The following is a 26,972-nucleotide window of genomic DNA, read 5'->3' as shown; positions in this document are numbered from 1 at the left end:
CGGAGCTGTGGCCCTGAGAACCTGCGCGCCGGGTGGGGCAGGGATGGCGCAGGGGGCGAGGCAGGCGCGGCTCCGGGCTCGCCCTTGGGGTGAGCTCCCCGCTCCCTGGAGCTCGGCCCCCCGGAACCCCGCGCTGTCGGGACCGGCCCTTGGGCTCCGGGGAGGGCGGGCCTGGCTGGGGGGGCGGGGGCGGGGCCACGTGACGGGCGCGGCCAATCACCGCGGGACCCGGGGCGCGGGCGTGGCCGGGGAGCGCTGGGGGCCCGAGCCCCGCCCCGCACGCGCGCGCCTACCTGGCCCAGGTGCGCGCCCCGCCTGGCTCCGCGGCCGGGCGCGCGGGAGGGAGCCGGCCCGGGCGCAGCCCCCCATGGAGCCCTCGGGGAGCCGGGCCCCGGAGCCGGGGCGGCCGCACATCCCGGCGGGGCAGCGACGGCCCGAGCCCCCCGAGAGCAGCCCGAGCCCGGCTCCCGCGGTGGAGGAGGCGGGGGGCGCGGGCCGGGACCCCGCGGGCGGGCAGAGGCCGCCGCCCCCGCGCCCCGCGCTCCTGCGGGTGCCGCCCCCCAGCCTGGGCTACGGCGCGTTCCGCCGGCAGGTGTCCGCGGGCGCCGAGCCGCCGTCGCCCCTCGCCGCCCAGCCGCCCCGGGACGCCGAGGCGGCGGGGCCCGAGCCGGCGCCGGGGGAGGCGGCCGCGGGGGGCTGGGCCCCCGTGGAGCTGCAGGTGGACGTGCGCGTGACGCCCGTGGGCGCGGCGGGGGGCAGCCGCGCACCCTCGCCCGCGCCGTCCACGCGCTTCCTCGCGGTGCCGGTGCCCGAGTCCCCGGCCCGCCCGCGCCGCGCGCCCCCCGCGCTCCCGCCCCCCGCGCGCACCCCGTCCCCGGGCAGCACGTGGGGCCGCGGCGAGGGGCTCGCGGCGCCCCCGGGCGCCCCCGCGGGCCGCTGCCGCTGCGGGGAGCTGGGGCTGGAGGAGCTCGCGGTGCTGCTGCAGCGCGCGGAGACCGACGCCGCCGCCGCGAAGCTGCCCCGGGCGATCCGGCGCGTAGGTAGGTGCACCCCCGCCCTGCTGCGGCGGGGCCTGAGCGCGCCCCGCACCCCCCCCCTCCCCCGCCCGGCCCTGGGCAGCAGAGACCAGACGACCACCCGGATCCCCCCAGCGCGTCTCGGGCCTAGAATTCTCGTCCAAGTCGCGGCGAATTGCTGGGGTGAAAGGAGGGAAAGCAAGATTCTCCCCCTGTACCCCAAGAACTGTCTCATTCTCTGCAATGGTGCTCAGCGTCCCTGAGCAGCAGAGGTGGGGGACAGAGGTGGGGGAGGGCCTTAGGGGCACAGACTGAGCGGGCAGCGGAAGCAGGAGCACAGGCCTCCCCACTCGTGTCTCCAGGCTGGTCTGACCCCACCCTGCCCTGCCCTGCCCGCCCCACGCTCTTTTCCTTCCTCCGGTACTGAGGGGCCTGGGCCCCAGACTGCACAGCGGCGGCTGCTGCGGACCGTCCCGACTGCGGGGCGCGGGTGGGTCTTGTCCGTGGTGTTTGGGGGGCGGCGCAGTTGCTGGCGGGGGAGCAGAAAACGCCTGGAACAGCTACACACAGAGCTGGGGCCGGAGCCGGGAGGGGGTGGTTGGTGAGCTTGGGGGGCCATGGGAAAGCTCCCTGAAGTGAAGCCTTGAAAGGATTGTGGAGACTGGGGGTGGCAGACGCCCCTGCTCCCTGGAGAGGAGGCAGGAGCAGGGACAGAAGCCGGAGGGGCCAGAGGCGCGCCCAGCAGGCGAAGGGCCAGCTGTTTGGCGTGTTGCGGGGAAGGCCAGGCCAGCCCCACGGTCCCGGCCCCCAGGACCCGGGGCCAGGGACTCCTAGACACAGGCCGCGGTCAGGGGCTCCTTCTCAGGCCCTGTCCCAGAACTTGGGGTGAGCTCACCTCCTGCGGGTGCTGTTAGTTTTCTGTTTCTGCAGGAGCGCGTTGCCCCAGACCTAAGGGCTTAGGACGCCTTTTCTCATCTCTCTGCAGTGGTCTAAGTTTCTCATCTCTCTTTGCTCATCTCTCTGGGCAGCCGGGCTGTGTGTGTTTCCAGGGGCTCCAGGGCCCGCATCCGTGCCTTGTCCATCTTCCAGGGGTCACCTGGTGCCGCCCTGCAGCTGCCTTCAATCTGGGCACAGGAGAACTTCACGAAGCCCAAGCAGCCTGGGATGGAGCCAGGAGGGACGTGGCGGGGAGGTCTGTGGGCATGGCCTGGACGAGGGCCCTGTCGGGCATGGTCAGCCGCTGCGGGAGGAGCAGAGGGCGGCAGAGTAGATTATTTACCTGACGGCGAGGAGAACAAAGCAGCCTCTCACTGGCGGGCGTTCTGGGCCAAACTTCGTGTTTGGAAAGGCACATTGGTCTTCTAAGAGGGCCGCCCCGGTGCCTGCTCGCCAAGGCCCACAACCCTGGCTCCATCCCTGGCCTTGGAGTTGAGTAGCGGGAAAGGGGAAGGCGGTTCAGTTGGGGGGTCAAAGTGTAGGAGACTAAGATGGCAGAGCAGTGGGAGGATGTTATGCCAGAGATGTGAACCCAAGATTGGAAAGGAAACTGAGCAAGCCAGAGACGGAGCAGAAGGGGCCGCAGTACTGCCAGGCGGCGGCTCTGGGGGGCAGCCCTGTGCAGTGGGGCTGGGCGGGCTTGCAGGCGCTGAGGCTGAGACTGAAGGAAGGCCCAGGGATGGGGGAAGGGAGGACACCCTCTAAAGGAGACTGGACCGCTTCAGCTGTTTTTTGTTTTTTTCCTCAAGGAGAATGTATTCCTGTTGCTTGTACAATTAAGGGTTGTTTTTTTAAAGAAAGCGAGGCTTCCTCTTTGCCTGGAAGTTGGGGAGAGCAGGTGGCTCTGCAAGGGGCCATTTGCAAAGGCCAGGTGGCATCCTGAGTGGGGAAGGTGTGAGGCTTTCTGACACCTCCCCACCCCCATTTTTTTTTTTTTTTTTCAAGATTTATTTATGCAAACAAGAACTAGGGTACAGGCCATAAGTGTGGGGAGGTGAGAGGATTCACCAGAGACAGAGTGGGGAGCAGAACAGGCGGATCTACTGAAATACACTGCTGAGGGGAGCAGCGGGGAGACAGGAGAGGTCTGCTGCGCCATGTGGGTCAGCTCTGTGGCCGGGGATCGAACTCATGCTGCAGTGGCTACAGATAGCTTGACAGTGCTGACTTAACCCCGTGGGCCACCAGGGAGGCCCCCCCTGGATTTCTTTACTGCTTTGTTTTCTAAAAGGCCAGAGCTGAGTTCAGCGTTCAGCCTCAATAATTACATTTACCTAGGTGGTTGGTGGATTTATTTTTCTTCTCTTTGCCAGACTTTTTAGTTCTGCTTTTATTATTTTAAGATTCTCAATTTCTATGTATCTTTTATTACAAGAAATTTAAATCTCCCCCCCCTTTTTATTTCTTTTGGCAGTAACTATTAAGATACAATTCAGATACACACAAATCACCCCTTTTAAAGTATATAGTTGCACGGCCTTTGGTATATTCACAAAGTTATATAATTGTCATTCCTATCTGTTTTACAATATTTTCATCACTGGAAAAAGAAACCCTCCACCAACCCCAGGCACCACACATCTATTTTCTAAGTTTGTCTTTTCTGGGCATTTCACAAAAATGGACTCATAGGACGTGTGTCCTGTTTATGAGCAACTTCTTTCACTTAGCATAATATTTTCAAGGTTCATTCATGTTGGAGCCTGCACCAGCACCCCAACATTCCTTTCTGTGGTTGAGTAACATTCCCCTGTGTGGAGTACTACACTGTCTATCCACTTATCAGTCCATGGAAGTTGGGGTCAAACCCCTTTAAGAAAGAAGTAGACTCGGGCCTCCCTGGTGGCGCAAGGGGTTAAGCACCGCACTATGAAGCAATCCACAGCCTCTGCAGCGCGAGTTCGATTCCCGGCCGGCCAGGGAGCAACCCACATGGCACAGCAGACCTCTCCTGTCTCGCCCACTGCTCCCCTCAGCAGTGTATTTCGTCAGTCTGCCTGTTCTGCTCCCCTCTCTGTCTCTGGTGAATCCCCTCACCCTCCCGCACATCTGGCCTGTACCCCGGTTCTTGTATAAATAAATAAATCTTAAAAAAAAAAAGTACACTAAACTAACATAAAAAAGAGAGAGAGAAAGAAAAGTAGATTATGTCATTTAAAAAAAAAAAAAAACTGTCCATGAAAGGTCACAGAGGGAGTGTCAGCTTCTCATACATCAGAGTAACGTTTTCCTTCCCAGTCCTTGTAAGAAGCCGTGCTTTCTCCAGTGCACATGGGGAGAGGGGGCTTCCAAAGTGCTTGTGCTTTTGACGTTGAATTATGATTGAAAAGGTGTTTTATTAAAAGCCTCGGAAATGCCCCTCTCTCCCTCTCTCTCTCACTCTCACTGTGTGTGTAACACACACGTGTGTATTGATGGGTGGGTCGATGCCAGAGCACATGTGGTTTTCTTTTTAATGAAATTAGTCTTTTCAAAACAACGGCGTGTCTGCTCCAGGATTACCTCTGCTTCCTCAAACTTCGGAGAACAGGGTAATTGAGTCCTTGGGACCTCACACTGATTATGTGGTGTTCCTGAGCCTCAAACCTCAATTCCCGGGGTTTGGTTGGGGCCTGGCTCCCCTCAGCGTTGGGGGGCGTGCTGGGGGGACGCTCGCCTTACTCTGATTGATTCCACGTTTCCCTGGGACCCGGGTCAGGAGTGCTGCCGCCGCCGGTGGTGGTTGCAGGTTGAAAGCTGCTTCTAGCCCTCAGTGGCTGTGATTAAGCTTTTACTGAGTTTTATTCCCCAAGCTTCCCCCTCGGGCCACTCTGGTTACTCTGTCAACGGGAAGATGTGGCCTCTGAGTGTGTTCTGCCTCCCAGCCTTTGCCTGCGCTGGCTCCCGCCCGCGTGCCCTGCCTCTCGGCCCTTCCCCTGCAGCTCGTTCCCCCATCTGGGCTCCTGGGCCCACAGCTGTGTCCTGCCCTGCAGCCCGGGAGGCGCCCCCTCCTCGGTCTCCAGCGACCTGGGAGATGGGCGGGGCAGGCGTGCGTCCTGTGATGAGAGGCCCGGGAGTGGGGATTTGAACCCGCATCTCTCAGACTCCAGTCTGGCCCTCTTCTCTCGGGGCAGTCTACCTCCTGGGGCCCTTCCTCTCCCCTCATCTCCTTCGTGAGGGGCCTGGCTGCTCCCGGTCGGGTTCGCACCGAGTCTAAGGCCGGTGCTCCACAGATGATTGTCTGCCAGTTACTTGTTCTTGAATAGAATCTTCCATCTTACAGTTATGAAAGAAGTGGAACCTCATCTCACACTTTTCTTCCAAAAGGAAGCTCTAAGCTGAGCAAAGCGGTTCACCCTGGTGTCCTGGCCGAGGGGGCAGGGGTCGAGTTGGGGTGCCTCTGGGCTGGGCACCATTGGTGGTCTCCTCACCCCTGTCTCTGCTTGCTCCCCGCACCAGGGCTACCCGTGTACCTGAGGTCCCTGCAGTGGGCCCTGGCGATCGTGACTGTTTTCCTGGCTGTGTCCGCGGTGGCTATCGTGGCCCTGGCCTCCAGAGTAGGTATGGTGGCTCCTCCCTACCCCCTCCTCTGCTGCATCACCAGGCCGTCCATCTTTATGGTATCCCCCGGCCCTGTGAGAGTTAGGAAAATACTCGCACTTGAGTAGAGGCAGCGCCAAGACTGGGGCTGCTAGAACAAAGGTAAGACACGGCCCACCTGCTGGCCACACTGGGTGCCAGCCCCCATGGGGGCTTTATACCCTGTCCAAAGTGCAGCCTTTCTGGGGCCCTCCATGCTCGCCACTTGCACACCTCCAGGTTGGCTACCTGAGGTCAAGGTAGCAGTCCACTCTGGGTGTCTCAATGTACATCCACGCTCCTGCAGCCTGCTTTGCAGCTCACCAGGTCTCGTGCTTGCAGGGGCCAGCTGCCAGCCATGCCCCACGGGCTGGATGTGGTCCGACGAGCACTGCTACTACCTGTCCACTGAAGCGCAGGCCTGGGAGGCCAGCCAAGCCTTCTGCTCAGCCCACCAAGCCACCCTCCCCCTGCTGAGTCACACCCAGGTGAGACGGGGTTCTGGATGGGGCAGCCCAGGGCTGGGGAGAGCATTACCGGTTGCAGACCCTAGTGCTAGAGGGAAGTTGCAGGATCTCATCCAACTCTGCATTGCAGAAAAAGTCACCAAGGCCTGGTTAATAAAGTGACATGCAGGGGTAGCAGACAGTGGTGCCTGAGGTCTTCCATTTTCTCTTCACTCTCAGTTGTGAAGGGGGAGCTGGGAAGGCTGGAGGAGGGATGCTCCCACCCAGCCCAGGGGTCAACAGTGAGCTGGGGATCCAGCCATGCTGGCAAGCCTAGTGGGAGAGAGATGTGCTCTTGGGGGATATTTAGTGGGTATAACAAAGATCCTGGTCTAATAATGCTGGGTACTAATCACCCTAAAGTCAAAAAGCATTTGTTTCTCGATCCTTGGTGTTGGGGAGGACTGTTGATCTTGTCTTGGCTCGAGACTTCCAGGTCTCTCTGAGTCTCTTGTGGGACAAATTCTTCATAAGAAAAATGGCAGAAGGCAAGGACACAGCACCATCTAAGATCTCTGTTCATGTCATACCTGCTAGCACTGCTCTGGCCAAAGTAAACAGCATAGTCATAGCCAATGTCAAAGGGACGGGGTAGTATATCCCCAGGGGAGAGGGAGAAGCGTGAATATTTGCTCAATAGTAATTCCGCCAATGAGTTTGGGAGTGGCTATAAAAAGACCTGAAACTGGATCAGCCGTTGGCTTCATTTTATCTAAGTTAGGGCAGGTGCCAAGAATTGACATCAGCTGTTCTGATGTGCATGCGATGGCAGCATTCCTTCAGTCAGTGCATTATTAGCAAATATGTATGGAGCACCTACTCTGTGTTTGTCACTGGGCAGTGGAGGATGAGCACAGACTCCATCTTGGCACAGTGAAGAGAAGGCACCTGTGCTCTGAGAATATATGCTACAAGCAAGTGACCTGAAGGTCACATGTGACCTTTAAAAGTAACTAAATAAAGGTCTGGGAGACTGGGCACAATAGCTCCCGGAATCCTCTCGTCTCTGCTTCGTTCTAGCCTGGTTGCTCAGTGGGCATGTTGCACACTGCTAAATTGGGGTTTCTGTTTACCTCCACCCTCTGTACACCTTTGCCTCTTTCCTGTGTGGGACTCTCTGTTTCCTAGATCCATGTTTTCTTGGTGGAGCACTTCCTCTGTAAACTTCCTGGAGAAAAAAGTGTGTAAGAGGTAAATTTTTTCAGACCTTTTGTGGCTGAAGATTCTTTTGTTCTAACTGCTTATTGACTGATAGCATGGCTGGGTATAGAATTGTAGTTTGGAAACAGTCTCCCCCAGACCAGAATTTGTAGGCTTTGCTCCATTATTGAATCTTGATATTAATAAGCCTACATTCTGATTTTTAATCAGATGTAGGTGGCTCATTCCTTCCCACCCCAGAAAGTTTCTGTTGACCCTTAACTGTTGTAATTAAGAGAAAGACATTAACTAGCAGATTGGAAGCTCTGTGTCAGAGGTTTGAGGAGGGTGAGTAGGTGATTGGGCCTTTTGTAGAGGCAGGATTTGCAATAGGGGAATCAGGTAGAGACTCATCCCTTTTAGTAAATGCTAAACTGTCAGCGTTCCAGGAGCAGTGGGGGAAGAGAGGAAATGTTTCACCTGTAAGAACATAGCTCTCTCTTTTTAATAGCGTCATCCCTAAGTCAAACCTGTTCTGGATCCCAAAATCCCCTATGGCTTATTTCTGTGGAGTTCTGGTAATCTGGCTGCTTGGGAGAGGTAGGTTGACTTTGAGAGAGGGGGTTGTTTATAGATTTCCAACCAGTCTTCTTTTTGTAGGCCCTTGCTCCTGTACTTTGGCCTTCAGAGAGACCTCTTGCTCTACTATTTAAGCCTTTCAGTATTAGGACTTCATACAAATTGGTGTGTTTCATTTTTCAGCTTCCTTCTACTCCACCTGTGTAAAACTATTGAGTTTTTGTGGCCAATTACAGTTGTCCAGCTTCCAAAATTTTGTTGACATTTCTCATCTGCTGTCATTGCCTCCCATTCTCATTGAAGGAAGTTCCCTTCTATTTCTATTTGTTAAGAGCTCAAAACATGAATGTGCTTACTTTCTTTGAATGCTTTTTTAATGCACATTGTGATGATGAAATGTCTTGTTTCCTCCTCTAATCTCTTCTTGTGAATTATATTGATTTTTTTAAAATCCTTGGCCTCCTGTGGTAAAGTTTACTTAAGCATGATTTTTTTCCTTCCCAAAATACTTCCAGATTTGACTTGTTAACTTAAGATTTCACATGCATGACTGTTCCTGTCCAGTCTTGAAATCAAAGGTAGTCTGTCCTATGCAATGTGAAGGGCAATTTCTTTGTTATTCTTTTTTCTGGGAGAGTTCCATGGAAGTGGATATAAGAATCTGCTGGAGAGAATGTTTTACAGTGAATATGGATTATTATTAAGAATAAAGTTTATTTTCAAAAACATGGGAAATTTAAAAAAATCAAATCTGCCCCCCCTGTATGGTAAATGTTATTTAAAAACAAAATTCACAAATTTAGAGCTCTAATTGGCTTTATTAGGTGATTCATGAGTCAGACAGCATCCCATTTAGATACTGCAAGGGCTCACACAAAGTAGAATCTCCTAATAGAGGGTGGAACAAGGTTATTAGCAAAAGAAAAGATTTCAGGTGAAATCACTTCCCCTCAGAGGATGGCCAGGGTTACTTATCGTATGTCATTAGTGTTGATTAGGAAACTCCAGATCGATTGATTTAGGATTTCTCTTTTTATTTTTTTTTTAAGATTTATTTATTTATGCATATAAGAACTGGCATCTAAGCCAGAGATTGGGGTGGGGGATGGGGAGCAGTGAGAGGATTCACCTGAGATAGAGTGGGGAGCAGAACAGGTGGATCTACTGAAATACTCTGCTAAGGGGAGCAGCGGGCGAGACAGGAGAGATCTGCTGTGCCATGTGGGTCAGCTCCCTGGCTGGGATCAAACTCATGTTGCAGTGGCTGGAGATAGCTTAATAGCACTGAGACTTAACCCCTGCACCACCAGGGAGGACCAGGATTGCTCTTTTGGGAGAGGTTAAAACTGCAATAAATATTAAGTCTGGATGGGAGCCTGGCAGGAAGGACTCCATTTTAGGTTTGTTTTTTCTGTTTTTGACAATATGCCAAAAAATTAGTTATCACTAATATTTTAATAGTGATTATCACTGAGAGGCAAGTTTATGAGATTTTTTTTCTTCCCTAAAGCTTTTTAAATTTTTAAATGTTCTATATTAATGATGGTCTAAGCTTGGGAGGGAAATGCTAGAGGAATGTTAGCCCACAAAAGCAGGAGATCAGTATACGACTATTTCTTCCTGGGGCCTGGCCAGTCTGGGCTATTATAACTATGCGCAGGAAACCTTCCCAGGCTCTTCACCAGATGACATCTGGTTGTGTAGCAAAATGAAGGCCCATGGGAACCGGTGGTCCCTAACTAGTACCTGCAAAGAGGAAGGTGTCCCTAGCAGGAGGGGACTTAGCAGCCCAACACCATATCCTCACATCCTGAGACACACCCACAAAGCACAGCAAGCACTGAGAAAGCTGGGGGAGGGGAGGGTGTCTCCCCCCACTTGCTGTCAGCCAGGTTCTGCCCAGAGTGATCTGGACCTGGCTGAGCAGAGAGACTCCTGGCTGGTGGGTCTTCAAAGGGGGAGATGGATCAAGCTATGCAGATAGCAAGTAGAGCTTGAGATAAAGAATTCTTTTTAAAAAGCAGGCACACAGCATCAGTCATTTGAAACACAACAAACTGTGCAGAGAACATATAATAAAGTCTGGATACTCTCCTTCCAGAGGAGTTGCTGCCAGAAAGTTCCCTATGAAAAGACCAGAGCTAAGATTTGAGTCTCAGGCAGTTAAAATCCATATATGATGACTAAGGAGCCCTGGAATCTGCTGATTTCTGGACAAGGGCCAGAAGCTCCAGGAGGTGCGCAGGACCAGGGTCTGTGAGCAGCCAAGACCAGACTGGCAAAAACCAGGCCCCACAGTCCCCAGGACTGTGTCAAGGTGCCAGGGAGTGGATAGTCCCAGGACAAAGTGGCTTATCTCCCCCAAGAGCTGGTTCTGCTCACAGTCAGAAGAGGTTAGGGGCTGCTGTGCCCTCAGGCCTGCAGTTCACCCTCTTTGGTTTAAGAGCAGCTTTGTCCGGCAGGGTGGAGGGAGGAAGAAGTTCCTTAAACGTGCACACCGACTGTCAGGCCTAACTCGCTTGCAGAAACACTAAAACATAAATATATGTAGGATTTATCACAGAATTAAGAAAATCGAGTCATTTGAAACACTTAACTGTTAAAGCAGAAATGTATACAGGTGGAGAGGAAGTAGAAGTGTTACAGGGCAATCCCTCTCTAAGACGGGTTGCCTGACTGTGGGTCCTGACCCACGTGCTTAAAAGGGACTTACACTGCAGGCACACACAAAAGCTTAACAAAAGGTTTATTTACAAGGGAAGGGGAATGAGGATATGTACAACTCAGGGAGAAGAGAAGGAGATAAAGTCTCAAATGCGTCCTGCCTGTTCCGCCGATCTAGAATCCCAAATGACCCGCCAAGACCAAACCTGCCTGAGACCCCACTAACATGGCTGGTTTTATTTACAAACAGAAAAAATGGCTGCTTAACTCCACCCTTAGGTCCTCGCAACTTGGGGATCATGGGATTTGTAGTTCCCAGTGTCTCGATGGAGTGGGGGTGGCATCCACAAAACCTGTATGGAGTTCATTCAGGACATCCTTTCCCCTAACAGAAGGGGCAAGCAGAGGGGAGGGGAGTGGGGCGGGGCGCTAAGGAGCACAGAGGGGTGGTTTTATGGAGCTGGTCTGGGCGCTGGGCTCTCAGGACAATGACAAGCAAGCCAACTGCGGCACAAGCTCTTACTGTAGAGGTCATGGCAGCCAGGGAGAGGCCCACGGGCACTGAGACCCGAGGACAACGGGTAGAATCAGGGACTGTCACCCCTTCCTGTCCAGTTTCCAGGGTCGGAGAGGTTTGGTCTTCATCCAGGAAGAACTGAACCCATGTTAAATTCAGTGGGTTCACTCACCTCTCGTCTGCATGCGTGCGGATGTGGGCTTCTTGGCGTTGTGAGCCCCACGGGGTGCTGGTGAGGTCTGCTCTTGTCACAAGTCTGTATTCATATTTTCCTGCGGAATGACATTTTCTATGTTCTTATCATCTTTAACAGCACTGTAATATTCCATCATGTTGATAGCCCATAATTTGCCTGCTTATTTCCCAATTGCTAAGCATTTGGATGGTTTCTGTTTTTTTAATTATAAATAAGACAGTGTTATCTTTGGGTAAGTTCACTTTCCTCTCTTTATTTCTTGGATTATTCCCCAAAGTGCAATCACCCATTCAAGTGACAGAAATGGAGTTGCCGCTCCAGTTAGCACCAAATTATGTTCTGGAAAGACTGGACCGGCCACCACCCCCCAACCACCCGCACACTGGGACTTGAAATCTGGAAACATCTTTTTCCAAGTTGGCATTTGTTTGAATACATCTTTTCACTTTGAATCATTGCTGAAAACAATAAGATATTGAGGACAAATATTTAAAAGGAAAAAAGTCAACCGTGACAGCTCTCCAACATAATTGTTTTGCTTTTTGTTGTTCTGGTGTATGCGTCCATGTGTAATATTTATACACTAGGTTTATTAGGATCTTGCCAGTTTTCATTCAGCCTTTCATTTACTTAACCCTTCATGTACTAGAACTTTCCCCCAGGTTGCTCCCCCGTATTCCTTTTTTTTTTTTAAGATTTATTTATTTATGCATACAAGAACTGGAGTGTAGGCCAGAGGTGCAGGGCATTAGAAGATTCACCAGAGACAGAGTGGGGCGCAGAACAGGGGGATTGACTGAAATACACTGCTGAGGGGAGCAGCGGGCGAGGCAGGAGAGGTCTGCTGCGCCATATGGGTCAGCTCCCTGGCCGGGGACTGAACTTGTGCTGCAGTGGCTGGCGATAGCCTGATAGCGCTGAGACTCTAACCCCTATGCCACTTGCTCCCTGGTATTCTTAAATGGCCTTAATATTGCACTGAGTGGATGCAACGTAAGTCATGGTCTGGTTGCAATTCCTTTGCCACCTGCTCCCAGGGTGCCCCGGCAGCCTAATAACGCCCAACACTCTCCCACCGGCCTGCCCACGTGCTGTCACCTGGATGTGTTTTGTGGCCCCAGCTTTGCACACGCTTCCCTCTCCTTCTCTGAATTTCTCCCCTAAACTTGTTGCAACTCGCTTGGGGGACTGGCGTTCGGCACAGTGCCTGGCGGGCAACAGGCACACGGTGGCTTTCCAGCTGCTGTGTGTGGGGAGAGCAGGCTGAGCAGATCCGCAGCTCTGGCTTGGCTGGCCTGGAACCTGCAGAAGCCTTGGGAGGACAGAAGCCCCGCGAGAGCTCACCCGTGTCCACACGAGGGTCGCGTGCTGTTTCTCTCCCTCAGGACTTCCTGAGCAGATACCCAGTCACCAAGTATTCCTGGGTTGGGGCCCGGCGAGGCTCCCAGGGCTGGCACTGGATCGACGGGGCTCCCCTGCCGCCCCCGCTGTGAGTGACCCTGGGTTTGGGCGGGCAGCCCCCTCAGTCCCCAGGGCACGAGCTCCCGCATCACCGGTGACATCACAAGAGACCCCAAAGAGGGGTGGAGGTGCACCCCTCCTCTGTCACCACCTCCCCACGGCTGTCTGGATCCTCCATCCCCAGATTCAGCCCCCGGGCCCATCTGTGACCCAGGGCCCTTCCTGGAAGGCGCAGGGGCCTGGTTTTCATTTAGTCCCAGTCCCCCTCCCTGACGGGGTGCTCCAGCGTTCACCCAAGCACGACTGCCGCCCTCCGTCCGGACTAAGGTGTGCGGCTCGGAGAGGCTGGCCCAGCACCACCCAGCCGGTGCACTGGCAGGGGCAGCCTCCTCACTCCCGCCCTGGGGCCCCTTCCAGGGAGGTGACTTGGGGGGCCCTGGGCTAGAGGCCGCCCGCACACAGGTAGGGAGGCGCCATCACTCTGAGCTTCCCCTTCCCCTTCCCCAGATTCTCGGAGGAAGACAAGGACCAGCCGGATCTCCACTGCGTGGGCCTGCAGGGGGGCAAACTTGTGGCTTTTGACTGTGCCTCTCTGAGACCCTGGGTCTGTGTTAAGGGCACCGAGTGATTTGGGTTCCATCCATCCTGAGCCTGTTGGGGGGCGCAGGCCCGACCGCCACCCTGGAGGCCAGGTGGTGAGCTGGGACAGCCTGACCCCTGGGAGCCTCCGGAGGCCTTGCTGAGTGAACCACGGGGCCTTCAAGGGGCCCCTAGAGCCCAGGCCAGATAAAGCCGTGACCAGCAGTGACAGATCCACTTTGGAGAGCAGCCGGGCTGGAGCCCACAGGCCCTCCCTGCTCGCTGCAGATGAGCTGGGGGCTCCGGTGCGTGCGGCAAGGCTCGCTGCTTGGTGTCCCGCGGAGAAGGTGGTTGTGGGGTCCCACAGCAGCTACCACCCGGGGCAGCCACGTGTGCTCCAGGTTTCGTGCCTGAGCAGTGGACGTGCACCAGCGCGCGACACCCCACCACAGCGAGTTGTGGGCTGGTGTGGACTCTGGGTTACAAGTCACCAGATGGCAGTAAACCAAGCAGAAAGGGGACTGGCCGGTTAGAAGGCTCCTGAAGGATCTCAGCAAGGCCGACAGAGGAGGGCCCTGCTTCGCAAACACGCTGCCTCCTCCTCGGATGTGGCCTGGGTCGGCTCCTCAAGAACTGATGCGACCAGCACTCGGCGTGTGTGTCCTCATTCAAGAGCCGCGGGCCGGGCCGGAAACGCCTCTTACAGGAAGGCCTCGACGGCCTCAGGAGGCGCGGTGCCCGCTCTGGACCTCGCCGCTGGCCGGGTGGCTTCCCACTGTTACCAACACGGGGACTTCCACTCTGCACTAAAATCCGGCCTCAGCGTGCAGAGGGCGAGCTCCCTGACGAGGACGGGGTGAAGGGGCGACAGCAGGGGTCTGGGAGACACGCATTCTTATCCCCACGTCACAAGTGAGGCTCAAAGGAAATCAGCCATTCGCACCACAGAGTTGTGGTTAAGCGCCCAGGCCCTGCAGGAGCTTTGAATGGACGTTTCAGCTGAGACACACAAAGGAAAGGCGCACACAACAAAGCAGCAGCTCACACCGGCGTCTACTCAGACATCGAAAGGAGAGAATTCCTGCCACACAACGTGGATGGCTCTCCCGAACTGACCGTTCCGTTTACATCAGCTTCTGGAAAAGACAAATGACGGACAGCACCCGTATTGCTGGGCCGGGGGCTGGGGAGTGAGTGATGAAATGGTTGGCAGGGGGGTCTGTTCTGTGTCACGATGGTGGGGGTCCCACGAGAAACATCTGTCAAAATGCGTGGATTCAAAGTCGCTGAATTATACCAACTATACTTCAATAAAGCCGATGTTTTAACAATAACAGGTAGTCGCTCTAATGTTTTAGGCACCTCTACTGCTTCCAATAAACTCAGTAAGGAGTGGCAGGCGCTAGAATCCAGCTGGATCCGAGTCCTCTGGGTCCTGTGGTGAGTGCTGGGCCCCTTTGGTCTTTAAAGGTCATGGGCCGCATCTGTAAAGGGGGGGGCACCTCGTGGGTGGGAGTCGGTGAAGATACGCCCCGGCCTGTTTAGACCCCTTGCTAAATGTCAGCTATTCCCAGAGGTCAAGGTCACACTCCTAAGGGGCAAATCCTGAGCTGAATTCCCGGCTGGCGCTGACCCTGTTCCCAAGCGCTCCTCTGGGACAAACGGAAGCGTTAGCTTCCACTTTCAGCTGCAAGGAGACTGGCAAACTGGTCTTATCATTTGAAAAAGAAGAGGTGCAAGTCTGTTTTGAACGGCAAAAGCTGGGCAGGGAAGAGGCTCAAAAGCCCACACAGGACCGGCCCCGTGCCGAGGTGCGGGGCGCCTGGCAATTCCGCTCCCGCTCCCAGCCCCGAACTAGCACTCAGCCCTGGCTGTGCGTGCAGAGAGACTGAGGGAGGAGGAACTGCTCCCAGTTGGTTCTGTTTCTGATCAAACCGTGGCCACATCTGAGCTCTGACGAGGGCGAACCCAAAACTTTCAGATCCGAGTCCTAAAGAGTAGGGCACTGTTCAAGCCAGAAATATCTCAGAAATACTTTGGTGGTGTGTGTGGCTTTCTTACTCCACTTTCAAATGAACCCCGGCACTTGATACCCATGCCCACTTTTAATCCACTTCAAAGCCCTTCTCTGTAAACGCCCTGTGTCTGGCGGCCAGGCCAGTTTAACACCAGCACCCTTTTGGTTCCTTTCAGTTTCAAGGCCACATATCCCAGGCTGGGGGTGCTCCTGCAGGGGTGCCGCTTAGAATCACCTGTGGAGGCTGAACAATGCCAGTGGCCAGCACCTGCCCAGATGCCCAGGATCAGAGTCTCAGGTGAGTCTGAGGGCCTGGGAAGTGTACTGAGCTGTTAACCCTCACGTGGTGAGGATGGGGAATGAGAGAATGAATTTCTGATCTGCCTCACTAGCAAACTACCTGTTAATGTCCAAAGTTGGTGACCCAAGAAGTAGCAGTCTAAGAGTATTATTTAGAAATCATAAGACACAAACTAGAAGAAACAGCAAAAATAATTTAAAGTAGTTGCCTAAAACTAGTGGGTCAGAGACTGGTGGTTGTCTCACGGTAGGGAACATTCCAGAGTGCTGGAAATGGTCTAGATCTTGCTATGGGTGGGGTTGGATATATATACATAATTCATTGAGCTGCACTTTTTTTAAAGAGACATATATATATTTTTTAAGATTTATGTATACAAGAGCTGGAGTACAGACCAGAGAAGCGGGGGGCGGGGGGGGATTGACCGGAGACAGAGTGGGGACCAGAACAGGTGGATCACCGAAACACTGCTGAGGGGAGCAGTGGGCGAGGCAGGAGAGGTCTACCCCGCCATGTGGGCTGCTCCATGGCAGGCTGGGAATCAAATTGGTGCTGCAGAGGCTGCAAATTGCCTCATAGCGCAGGGTTTAACCTCCTGCACCACCAGGGAGGCCCTACTACCTTAAAACCATATTCCTATTTTTAAAAAGTATCAAGGTACTACTTTGACAAAAAGAAATTAGGCTTTTTGAAAGGTCCACAAGGTCCTGATGAACTGCCCGACCTGAGAACACTTCAGAAATTGCTCCTTTTCTCTCAGCCTGTAATTATTTCCTTCACTGAGGTGTATTCCCACCAGTTTCAGCCTTGCCTCCAGAGCCAGTCTCTCCCTTCCTACAAAGCAGAAGCTGGAAAAGTCACACAACAGGTTGGCCTGCATGGAATTCCTCTGAGTAATTTTTCAGGAGCCTCCTCTCCCAGCAGGCACTGCCAGCTGCTGCTGTTGGCGATTCAGGTCTAAGAAAGTTGCCACTGGCCCTGGCTTGTCTCGTGGAGCTTTGGAGACCAGTCATTGACACAGCAGGACCCCGGGCACCTCCAGACACTGCCACCTGAGTGAAGCACCCACCCGCCCCCTGCCAACATGGCCCCCCAGTCAGGTTACTTTCCTTGTGATTCTGATGCAGATGGTGCAAACACCAAATTTTGAGAAGCCCTGATTAAAAAGTCCATGTTGCCCTCAGGGGAAAAAAAAGTGATCTTTTAAATCAACTTAACTGAGGCCTAGTTTGTACTCGTCTCAAGAATACCTTTCACTGTAACCATTGCGAGCAAGATAAGGAATAGTTCCAACACTCCAGAAAGTTCCCTCGTCCTTTTGCAGTCACCCCCCTCCTCCTCTACCTCCGGTCCCCGGCAGATCTGTGTCATCTCTATCGGCTAAGTTGAGCTTTTTAGGATTTCAAATAAGCAGCGTGTAGTAGGGACTCATGTTGGCTTTTTTTTTTTTTTTTTTCAGCTCAGCATTACATTTTATTTTTTAAAAGATTTATTTATGAGGGCCTCCCCTGGTGGCGCAGCGGTTGAGCGCTGGGCTGTGAAGCTGCCCGCAGCCTCTGCAGTGCCGGTTTGATCCCCGGCTGCTCCCCAGGCCACCGGAGCCGGAGGGAGGGTCCCACATGGCGCGCAGACCTCTCCTGCCGCCCGCTGCTCCCCTCAGCAGTGTACTTTGGCCCTTTTGCCTGCTCTGCTCCCCGCTCTGGCTCTGGTGAATTCTCTCACCCACCAGCGCTTCTGACTATACCCAGTGCTTGTATAAATAAATAAATAAATAAAATTAAATTAAATTAAAAAAGATTTATTTATGCATACAAGAGCTGGGGTACAGGCCAGAGATGTGGGGGGTGAGGGGATACAGCAGACTGACTGAAATACACTGCTGAGGGGAGCAGCGGGTGAGTCAGGAGAGGTCTGCTGTGCCATGGGGGGTAGCTCCCTGGCTGGCCGGGGATCGAACTCATGCTGCAGAGGCTGGGGACTGCTTCATAGTGCGGTGCTTAACCCTTGGCGCCACCAGGGAGGCCCTCAGCATTACATTTTAAAGGCTTCTCCACATTGCTGCCCCCGTCAGTGGTTTCCTCTGAGGGACATACCGCGACATTTCTTTTCTCTAATTGGTGACACTATGTTGTCTCCAGTTTGGGGCTACTATGAAAACAGCCGCCATGAACATTTTTGCTATTCTCTTGCCACGAACATTTGAGAACAGGTCTTCGTGTGGACATTGGTTTTCATTTCTCTTCAGTACCTGGGAGAATTACTACTGGGTTTAATGCTAAGATGTTCAATTCATGAGTGACCACCACACTGGTCTCCACAGTAGCTGGACATTTTACACCAGCAAGAGTTCTAGTGGCCCCCATCTCTATCAGCTCTTGGTGTTGCCCTTTTTTGGCCATTTGCACATCTACGTATCCCTGGGGCATCCTCTTACCCCTCCACATGTGCACTTGCTCAGCTGGTCACCTCCCCCATCTATGCCCAGCCCTTCTCGCGGGTGAGCTGCTCGTTTGCATTCTCCTGATACCCGGTGTTCCTTGTCCCATGCTCACTGGCCACTTGCGCGTTCTTTAGCGATCCTGTAACGTGTCCATGGTACAGTGGAATTTGGAGAAACCCTGCCTAGAAGGCACGTGTGCTCCCCAGTGATGATTTAAATGAAAACCTAGCTTTGTGAAACCCAATGTTTGTGAAATATTTCAAAGTACCGAGACATTGAGACGTGTGCACACCCGTACAGAGAATACTTAGGTCTACAACGGTTGCCCTTTTCACATTACTCTTTATTTCTACACATAGGTGGGGATATAGAATTGAAGCATTTGAAAATAAATTCAGACATGAAGACACTTCACCCCTACTCAGCATGCAATTCCTAAAAATAAGGAGGTTCCACGTTACAATTCTATCGTTATACTTAGTAAAATCAGTATTTAACTCATGTCCCAATTTCCCCAGTTTCACTAAGGTCTTTTACCAGAGATCCAATCAAAGTGTAGGCACTGTCGCTGGTTTTGTTGTGACTTGTAGTGCCCTATGACCCGGAACTTTTTTCTCATTGACTCTTGAGGCAGGGCTGCTGATCTTCCCCAGTGACACTCTGGAAGTCATATCCTGCCAATTGGGCTTGGATTCAATATATACATTTTAAACAGGAATACCGGATGCTGGGTACTTCCTATTTAATCATTGCCTGGTTTCATTATTGACGCCAAGTATTGTGTACCCAACTCAAACAACTTAGGAGACATACAAACTTGGTAAATAGGGCTAATCTTCTGGCTCAGCTTTAGAGCCAGTGCAGTCTATGAAGAGGTCTTAGAAACAGTGCTTACGCCAGCCACCACGCCACCATTGAATCCTCTGGGCCTTTTGTTCCCTCGGGGGCCATTTCCGCTGCTCTCTTACTGCCTCTCAGAACCAGGGCATACCCGTCACAGTATTACACCAAGAAGAGCCTCAGTCTAAGGTCAAAAAGATGTCAGCTGACCGTCCTAGCTTTTGTTTAGTCAGGGAGGTTACTTTACCAACTTCTGTTGGCTCCCAAATGGAAACACGACCCATATTGGGTCAGAGGAAAAGGCTGCCCGAGGCTTCTGGGGAAAGGTGAGTTGCTCTTCAGAGACAAAGATGGAGTCATTACGTAGATATAAGGTACTAACCTAAGGATGGAGGAGTCACCTGAGCCAACAGACTCCCCCCCGTTACCTAAGTTCATGTGACTGCATCTCCTGTTCCAGGCGAGCAGCATGCCCAGGGAGCAGCGTTGTGCATCTGGGACGAGGATCAGTGACCTCTGGTGGCAGGCTGGCGGCAGCACCAGCCTTTGGCTCCATCTGCCCGGCCTCTTTTCGCTGGAGCCCAGATCTGTAAGTGAATGCCTTGCTTTCAACCTACACCCTACTATGCTGACCGTTAGTTGATGCCCCGGTGTGCACGCAGCCCCCGCAGCTCTAGTATCCTGGGTTCGCCTGGAACCTAGAGATGATGCAGGCACGTTACAGTTTGGGAGCAGTTGCTGGCCCAGGAGCCCGCAAAGCCCCACTCACCTGTGGCTCCAGCTCTGTTCTGCTGTTAAGATTCCTGATTGGGGCCCAGTTGGCCTCTTCATTAAAACCCACACAGCCCTCTGCAGCCTTTCCTAAGTCTCCTAAAGTAGGGATTGTATTTTCAAATTAACAGCTTAGTTTCCGAAGATAGAAAAAAAACAGAGGATGTCTTTCAAAATATTTAAGTCAGTAAAGCATATTGTGGACGAAGATTCTGCAAGGCACTCCGCTGTGCCAGACCTCGAGCTAGAGAGGAAGGGCTGAGGTGGGGGAGGCCCCAGCAGCACAGGGATACAGCTAATGATCGCAGGAAGGTCAGGTTTTAATGGTTTGATGATTCCTAGAGCACCATACCAAAACATACCCGGTGAACCTCCACTTCAGATATGTACACATTTTAGAACTATGTGGTATTTACTTGGATTTTTAATGGTGAAAAATTTATGTAAACATATCTGATTTTAACCGTCACCAACATTTATTTATAAAAACTTATATAACGAAGACAGGCTGTTCCCTAAAACTATTATTTTGAAATATACTGAATAACAAATTACCACCGAGAATAACAAAAGTGTTTGTTTAAATCGTAACGCATGCTTGATTTTAGCTCAAAGGGCTAACGCTGAAAGCTATTATTAAATAGCTTATAAAAATAGACTCTCTAGGGTTACTTCAATTCATCAGAGTGACTATCCTGGTTCAAGGATGACTATTAAAAAATAATGTAGACCATTTACCCCAAAGTCTAAATACTAGCAGTATCTAAGCAACAGAACTGTCAAAGTATTTTTAAAATAAAGACAATTCATTACAAGAACCATCTAGTTCTAGTGTTCACCATGGTGCCCAGCCCTGCACGGTACTGTCCTTCACAGGTTAGCACAGCCGACAAACTGTAACTGCAGTTAAGAGCTTATACAAACATTTATACATTTTGACAGGACACATATTAATTCAAATTATACAAGCAATGCTTAACATTTCTCAATGTTTTGGAATTTGGTATCTCTAGATACATCAATAACCCTAACAGGCCAGGTCCCAGGCAGCTGTCCCTGAATCCACCAGTTTCTTTTTCTTACCCACACGCCAAGGTACTTTGGGATAAGCACTTATCCAAAGTGCTTATCAAGAGTTGAGAACAGCAGGGAAAACTAGGAGCAAAAGGGATATAAAACGATTTCTCAGGAACCAGAAACAAAAGAATGGGCCACTGACGTAAGTGGCTCTCTCAAATTCAACTGTATGCATTGAATGTATGGAGTCAAGGATGGCAAAAAACATCCAGTCAGTGAGGCCCAGCTGGGTGACCTGGGGACCTGAGGAGTGTCCCTTTTAGATGTAAATCTGATGCCACGTAGAATGATGCTGGATTCCCCTTATGAGACCCATATTCCTGTCATGCTGAATGTGTCAGAGGACCCAAGACATAGTTCTTGAAAGGTGGTCTTAATTATATACTCAGACAACTTCATTACTTCATGTATTTTTCAGATTTTCTAGAATCACAAGTGATACCTGCTAACTACTGTTTCAATACTGCTAAGTATACAGCTAGCTCTTCAATGCAGAAATAGTCTCATATTGGTTACACTGTGTTTTTATTTCAGTTTACTGAATAGGAAGAAAAAACAAGCAAAAAAAAAAAAAAAAAACACCCTAAAAACCACCAATAAATGAACAATCCACTTCCTTTTGCAGGTCCGGTCTTTCTCTGGAACGGGTAGTTACAGGCAGCCCTGAAGTCAATGGAATATAGTCAGCAAGGGGCCTGGGTGAGCAACAGTTCATCTTGAATCTGCATTTATTTCCTTTGGTGCCTTGCACAGTAAGGCACTATTAATGATACAACAGAAGAAATGCCCACAGCAAATAGTTCTAGTGACAATTTACTGGACAAGTTTACAGCTTAATGATGGGGGTGGTGATTGTGTCTTTCATTTTATTATTTTTTTACAATAAGGTGTAGCCTTTATACTCCACACACACAAAATAAAACAAGTGCTTATGAAAAAGTCCCTTCCCCCACCCCCCTTTTCAAAACATCTGAACATAGCAATTCAATAGAACAGAAAAATCAAGACATGTTTGATTTCAAAATTTCAATAAAAAAGCAAAGTATGTAATGCAACAGCTGTTCAACTTCCAACTCTAAATAGGCACCGTTAAACAAACAAAAAATTCCCAGTATTTTAAATTTCTCCAGCACACATTCCAGTATAAATGCTCTGAACTGTAATCAGCTAGTAATTAACAATGGGAATAGAACCTTAGAACGAAAGTTATATTGCGTCCCTGCCCCCCCATCTCTTACAATTAGAGCAAGGAGGAATAGGGCATACAAAAGTCAGAGGAAGAAGAGTTAAAAAGAAAAATTCTCCAGGTGGCTGCTGTTTGGACTAAGAAAGGAAGACAGCATTTTACAAATGTTCCAAAAAATCCCAAGGCAAGTAACACAATTTGTTCACTACCACTCCAACTAAAAATAATAAAGACACTGCTGTCTTATTATATAAAACTGTACTTTTAAAGTTGAATTACAAGTTCACCAGAAACTATGGATGTAGTTTTAGGTTTCATCAAGGAAAGAGTTCAGTTCAGATCAAATTAGATACTGTACATCTAGCCTAGCTGGACTGGTGTCTGGAACTGCTCACTGTGTCACCCCAAACAGCTGTAAACTAAACAATAGTATGTAACTCCATAGGAAGCTTAAGGATTGAGGATATGTACACAACTAATTATATCTCCCCTGCTTCGCGCTCTTCAGAGCTCCGCCTGTCTTCTGATCTGCCATTAGCGCTCTCATAGGACCGCTTCTTATCTTTTCGATCTCTGTCACGAGGTGATCTGTCTCTTGAACTCCTGTCTCTGTCACGTGATGCTAAGTCTTGGTCTCTGAATCTTTCTTTTGAGGATCTGAAAAATATTAATTTGAGGAGCAAAATGTGTTGGGAAACCCAAAAACCCAAATGAAAGAATTGGATAAATATTAAGATATTGATAGCTGCAGATATACAGAATACATCCAAGAAAGTCAGTTTTCTGACAAAAAAAAAAAGTACGACCATATTTAATAAGGGCATTAAACCAAGGAGGTGTGTAAAAACAAATAGCTAAGGTCAAAAAATCATGAGCTAAAATAATTTATAGGATACTGTCATCTCAGAGGTGATCAGAACGCTTTCCCAATTCAAAGTGAATGTATTTAATTGTAAAAAAATAACAGACAATGCCTTAAAAAAGTCAAAGGTATTATCAAATTAAAAAATATATATAAAATGCAAATTCCAAATTGGATGGAAATCAATAGCCAGACAGTAAATATCTTGGGTGCAGCAGGTCAAGATACAATCTCTTGGGTCTGTTCTTTTTATCAACCCATCAACAATGCAAAAACCATCCACAGCTCCCTGGCTATACTAAAAAGGCCTGTAGATCTGGCCTGCAGACAATAGTTTGTCAAATTTAGTGGAGTTAAGCAAACTATGCTAAATGATATGGCTTTAAATAACTACTTAACTATTTCAGAAATCTGCTCTACTCCTGAGCTCATTTAAACCAAAAAAAAAAAAAAAAAAAAAAAATCAGAATGAAAGAAACAGATGATCATACTATAATAAATCTTGATTAACCTTAACTGTTCCTTAATACCACCTCCCCATTCCCATACCCAGTAAGAAAGGTAACAACAAATAAGCTCAAACCAGAAATTCAACTGAAAACCAAAGAACATTATGGGATCAGAATATGGAATCTTCTGCACTTAAAACATCTAGAATGAAGCAGTAGTATATTACATTTATTTGATTCTTTACAGGTAACACAGCACTTTTACACAATTAACTCACTTAACCTGCGTTCAGAAGTAGACTCTGAGGCAACTTCCAAGAACCTGAATAAGTAATGCTTTCAACCTCTAAACAGAAATAAATACTACTGTATTCAGTTTTAGGAATATATTTAAAAGAGGGTTAAACAAAAAGTTGAAAAATCGAAACATTTTACTTAATAAAGGTTTTAACAAGCTTCATTTTTAAAAGGTGTAAAAAAAAAAAAATTACACAGTGCATACCTGATTACACTAGTTCTTATCCATAGTCATAAGAATGGAGTAAGAGAAAAGAGAAATAATGCCGAAGAATAAAAACACAAATTGCTGGTAAGGCCCAATGGTCAGCAATACTAACTGGAAAACAACTATGAGATGAGTATTAACTAATGTTTTGTGAGAGATTATAATGCCCTGTACACAATGCTCCATTTACTACTTTACTCAAATTATCAGTAATCCTGATGAAGTAGGTGCTCTCACTATCTCTACTTAGTAGATGGGCAAAGTAAGTGAAATAATTAAAATATTTGGAGAAGGCCACTGAACCCAAATAGTTTAAATCTGAAAAAATGTTTTGGAACAGGTAGGAAATAGAAAACTGCAAAAGGTCCTCATTGACCAAAGGGAAGGATTACAAAAAGAATATACTTATACCAGAAACCAGTATTTCAGTTGAGGCAGAAGAACAGCAAATCATAAAAGACTTTTTAAAATAGGGTTTTCACCTTAAAAATTAAACTTTAAGTTGTGTATAATGACATGTAGGATTAATTGCAACTGTCTGCTAATTTTTAGTAAAAACAAAGAATGCTGCTTTGGAAGAAAGTATAAAATGCAATTTTCTGGAAAAAAAATTCCTATACAGCTTAATAAATGCAGGACATGTCAGGGACTAGGTTACCACAATCTCAGATGAGACTTTATGTCCAACCCTTCAATCCTTATCACCAATACAGACTTATCTGAGTTCACAGACACCAGAAAGCACAACAGGTGAGCAGGTCAACAAGAGATACTATCTACATCTTTGATCAGCCAGCATGATGATTCTCAAAATTCAGAGTGCAGGTTATACTTCATGGAGAATTTACTAAAATGCATTTTTCTGGGCACTGCACTATGTGCCCACAGAGTAAAGACTGTATTGAGATAAGCATCCTACAAACCACATTGTGAAGAACTCTGACCCCTATGAATTTCCTGCTCCAGTCTCTGTATTTTCCTGATATTCACTACCTGGAACATCTTTTTCCTACCGAGTTTCACCTACTTAAATATATACCGACTTTATTCAAATTTTATCTGCTACCTGGAACCATCTTTTATTCTATTTCCCTCATCTAAATGCCTAAATTATTTACTATATGCAACTTCCTGCACTTTTTAAAATGTGGTGTTACATGGATCTGTTTATTATCAAAGATGTTAGCCCTGTGTTCTGATTCACATAAAGTTGTTCAATATTTTGTTATTTTTTTACTAAGCCTAGTACTGTAGACAGTATACAATTCTAATTAAAATCATCTTAGTAATAATACTTGGTTTGCTAAGAGTGGAATTTAAATGCTTGCATCAAAAATAAATGAGGTGATAGATGTTTTAATTAGATGGCGGGTATCCTTTTACAATATACATGTAAATCTAATCACCAGCATTCACACTTACTTATCTTAAGAGTTTTGTCAACTATACCACAACAAAACAAGGGAGGGGAAACCCTTAAAAAAACAAAAAACAATTTTGAACAAGGCAAGGACAGAAGAAATAAATAAAATATTCATCAAGAGTCTACTGACCAACTCAGCTTGTGAGTAGTTTCAGGGAATGGCTAGGTTGAGGATCTAAAAATATATAAAGATTTTAAACAGCTCTCTATGGATTCTATCTGGGCTTATGTGGAGTAACCCATAGAAAATTTAAGACTAGTAGGTCAGGCACTCAAAAAAATGCTGATCATCTGTATGCTTAAGGATATTTATGAAGAAAAAAGAAATTTTAAGTACGGTTTATGTTCCATAAAAATTACCTGGCTAAAGAGTCATCATGTGACCTGAGAAATTTTGGAAGTTGGTAGGCCTATATATCTCTATATACATATATAGTGACTGCTAAGCTCCACCACATTCTAATTCTTTGTCCTCAATAGATTAAGTCCTTAAACATACCAATTCTGGGTCTGCCCTCCTTGCACCTTTTGAGTTTTCATGCCAGGGAAGTATAATTTCCTTTAAGATTCTGAATCTGCCCTGCAAAGCTATCTGTATATAACAATGCATTCCTATACAATTTAGATTAATAAAAAATATACTAGAATGTGTCTGCTTCAAAAAAGTATACCAGCTCAAAGAAGTTTGGAAAACAGCAAGTCAAAGTTAAACAATTCTTTTAATGAGAGTACTTCTCAGAGCCCCTTATTTGCCAATACACACTGGGGGCGAGGTGGGGACGGGATGGACAACCCTGAATAACGGTACCTAAAATTATTTGCCCATAAAATACTTTTTTCCAAGACACACTAGTGAGAAAAGCAAAAACCCCTACACAATTGGTTCCAATTTCTTACTCTGGCTCATATTCTTTCTAAACTACCCACATAGAGAAAAACGGTATATACCCACACACAAAAATGTGTACAAATTACCAGATGCAAGTTTCAAACCAATAGTATTCCAACTCTAAACCGTAAGGGTAGTTCCGTGTCCTCTTATGGACACCTCAGTACCTCCTCCTGGATCGTTCTCTGCTCCTGTCTCTAGAACTGTGCCCACTTCTCTGGTGGCTACGGCTGCGGCTGCGGCTGCTGGAACGGGATCTGTGGCGATGGCGTTTCTCCCGAGATTTGGATCGAGTTCTCCTCTTACGTTCCCGTGACATGGAGCGAGACCGATGTCGGCGATGCTCTCTGGACCTGGATCTACAAAAAACACATTTGATTTTGCATTTAGCTTTGGAAGCACATCTCTCTTTTACTTGCCTTTTCTTTAAAGAGAAACTATCCGACCTCCCTGGTGGCACAGGTTTTCACAGCACTATCAAGCTATCAGCAGCCACTGCAATACGACTTCAATCCCAGGCTGGCCAGGGAGCTGACTCACATGGCGCAGCAGACCTCTCCTATCCTGCCTGCTGCTCCCCTCAGCAGTGTATTTCAGTAGATCTGTCTGATCCGCTCCCTACTCTCTCTGGTGAATCCTCTCACCCCTGCACCTAACCTTAAATGCATAAATAAAACTCTCCTGACTCGCCCACTGTACCCGTCAGCAGTGTATTTCAATCAATCCGCCTGTTTTGCCCCCCACTCTGTCTCTGATGAGTCCTCTCTCTCACACACACACACACCCCCCTCTGGCCAGTACCCCAGTTCTTGTATGCATAAATAAATCTTAAATTTTTTAAAAATTAAAAAAGAAATTACATTTCTGGCATAATATCTAAAGATGTTCAATGTACCAGTAGTTTATCTTTTCAACAACACATGCATCTATCAAGAGCAGTGAACAAGAACAGTATCATCATGTAACATTTCTACTTCTCATCCTACTTTTGAGAAACTCA

At 49.0% G+C, this 26,972-nt stretch overlaps 2 protein-coding genes and 1 long non-coding RNA gene across 25 annotated transcripts in view; 1 reads left to right on the top strand and 2 right to left on the bottom strand.

The window, feature by feature from the left end:
- The first annotated feature begins 43 nt into the window (after nt 1–43).
- KLRG2 (killer cell lectin like receptor G2) lies at nt 44–21,658 on the top strand. Its single transcript, XM_037518338.2, has 9 exons — nt 44–828; nt 883–1,040; nt 5,451–5,552; nt 5,913–6,058; nt 12,558–12,661; nt 13,141–14,652; nt 15,406–15,527; nt 19,271–19,399; nt 21,284–21,658. The coding sequence occupies exons 1-6, from the start codon at nt 44–46 to the stop codon at nt 13,259–13,261; spliced, it is 1,416 nt and encodes a 471-aa protein (XP_037374235.1). The 3' UTR covers nt 13,262–14,652; nt 15,406–15,527; nt 19,271–19,399; nt 21,284–21,658.
- Nucleotides 7,524–12,505, bottom strand: LOC119247699 (uncharacterized). The gene is made up of 3 exons (XR_005125809.2): nt 12,271–12,505; nt 11,149–11,248; nt 7,524–8,456 (listed from the first exon to the last, which is right to left on the bottom strand). It is a non-coding gene; the product is annotated as an uncharacterized LOC119247699 (long non-coding RNA).
- Nucleotides 21,456–26,972, bottom strand: part of LUC7L2 (LUC7 like 2, pre-mRNA splicing factor) — a 69,109-nt gene continuing 63,592 nt past the window's right edge. For 22 of the 23 annotated variants that reach the window (XM_037514291.2, XM_054692706.1, XM_054692715.1 and 19 more), the window contains 2 exons: nt 26,140–26,331; nt 21,456–22,501 (listed from right to left, as the gene is read on the bottom strand). In XM_037514291.2, the coding sequence (XP_037370188.1) occupies nt 22,324–22,501; nt 26,140–26,331 (370 nt within the window). In that variant the 3' untranslated portion in view covers nt 21,456–22,323. The other variant, XM_054692724.1, reaches the window with a different exon arrangement.

The sequence above is a fragment of the Talpa occidentalis genome, unplaced genomic scaffold (genome assembly GCF_014898055.3).
Source record: "Talpa occidentalis isolate TD23 unplaced genomic scaffold, MPIMG_talOcc4v2.1, whole genome shotgun sequence".
In the NCBI taxonomy this organism is placed as follows: Eukaryota; Metazoa; Chordata; class Mammalia; order Eulipotyphla; family Talpidae; genus Talpa; species Talpa occidentalis.
The sequence above is the reverse complement of the archived record's forward strand: the minus strand, read 5'-3'. Positions and strand labels throughout refer to the sequence as shown.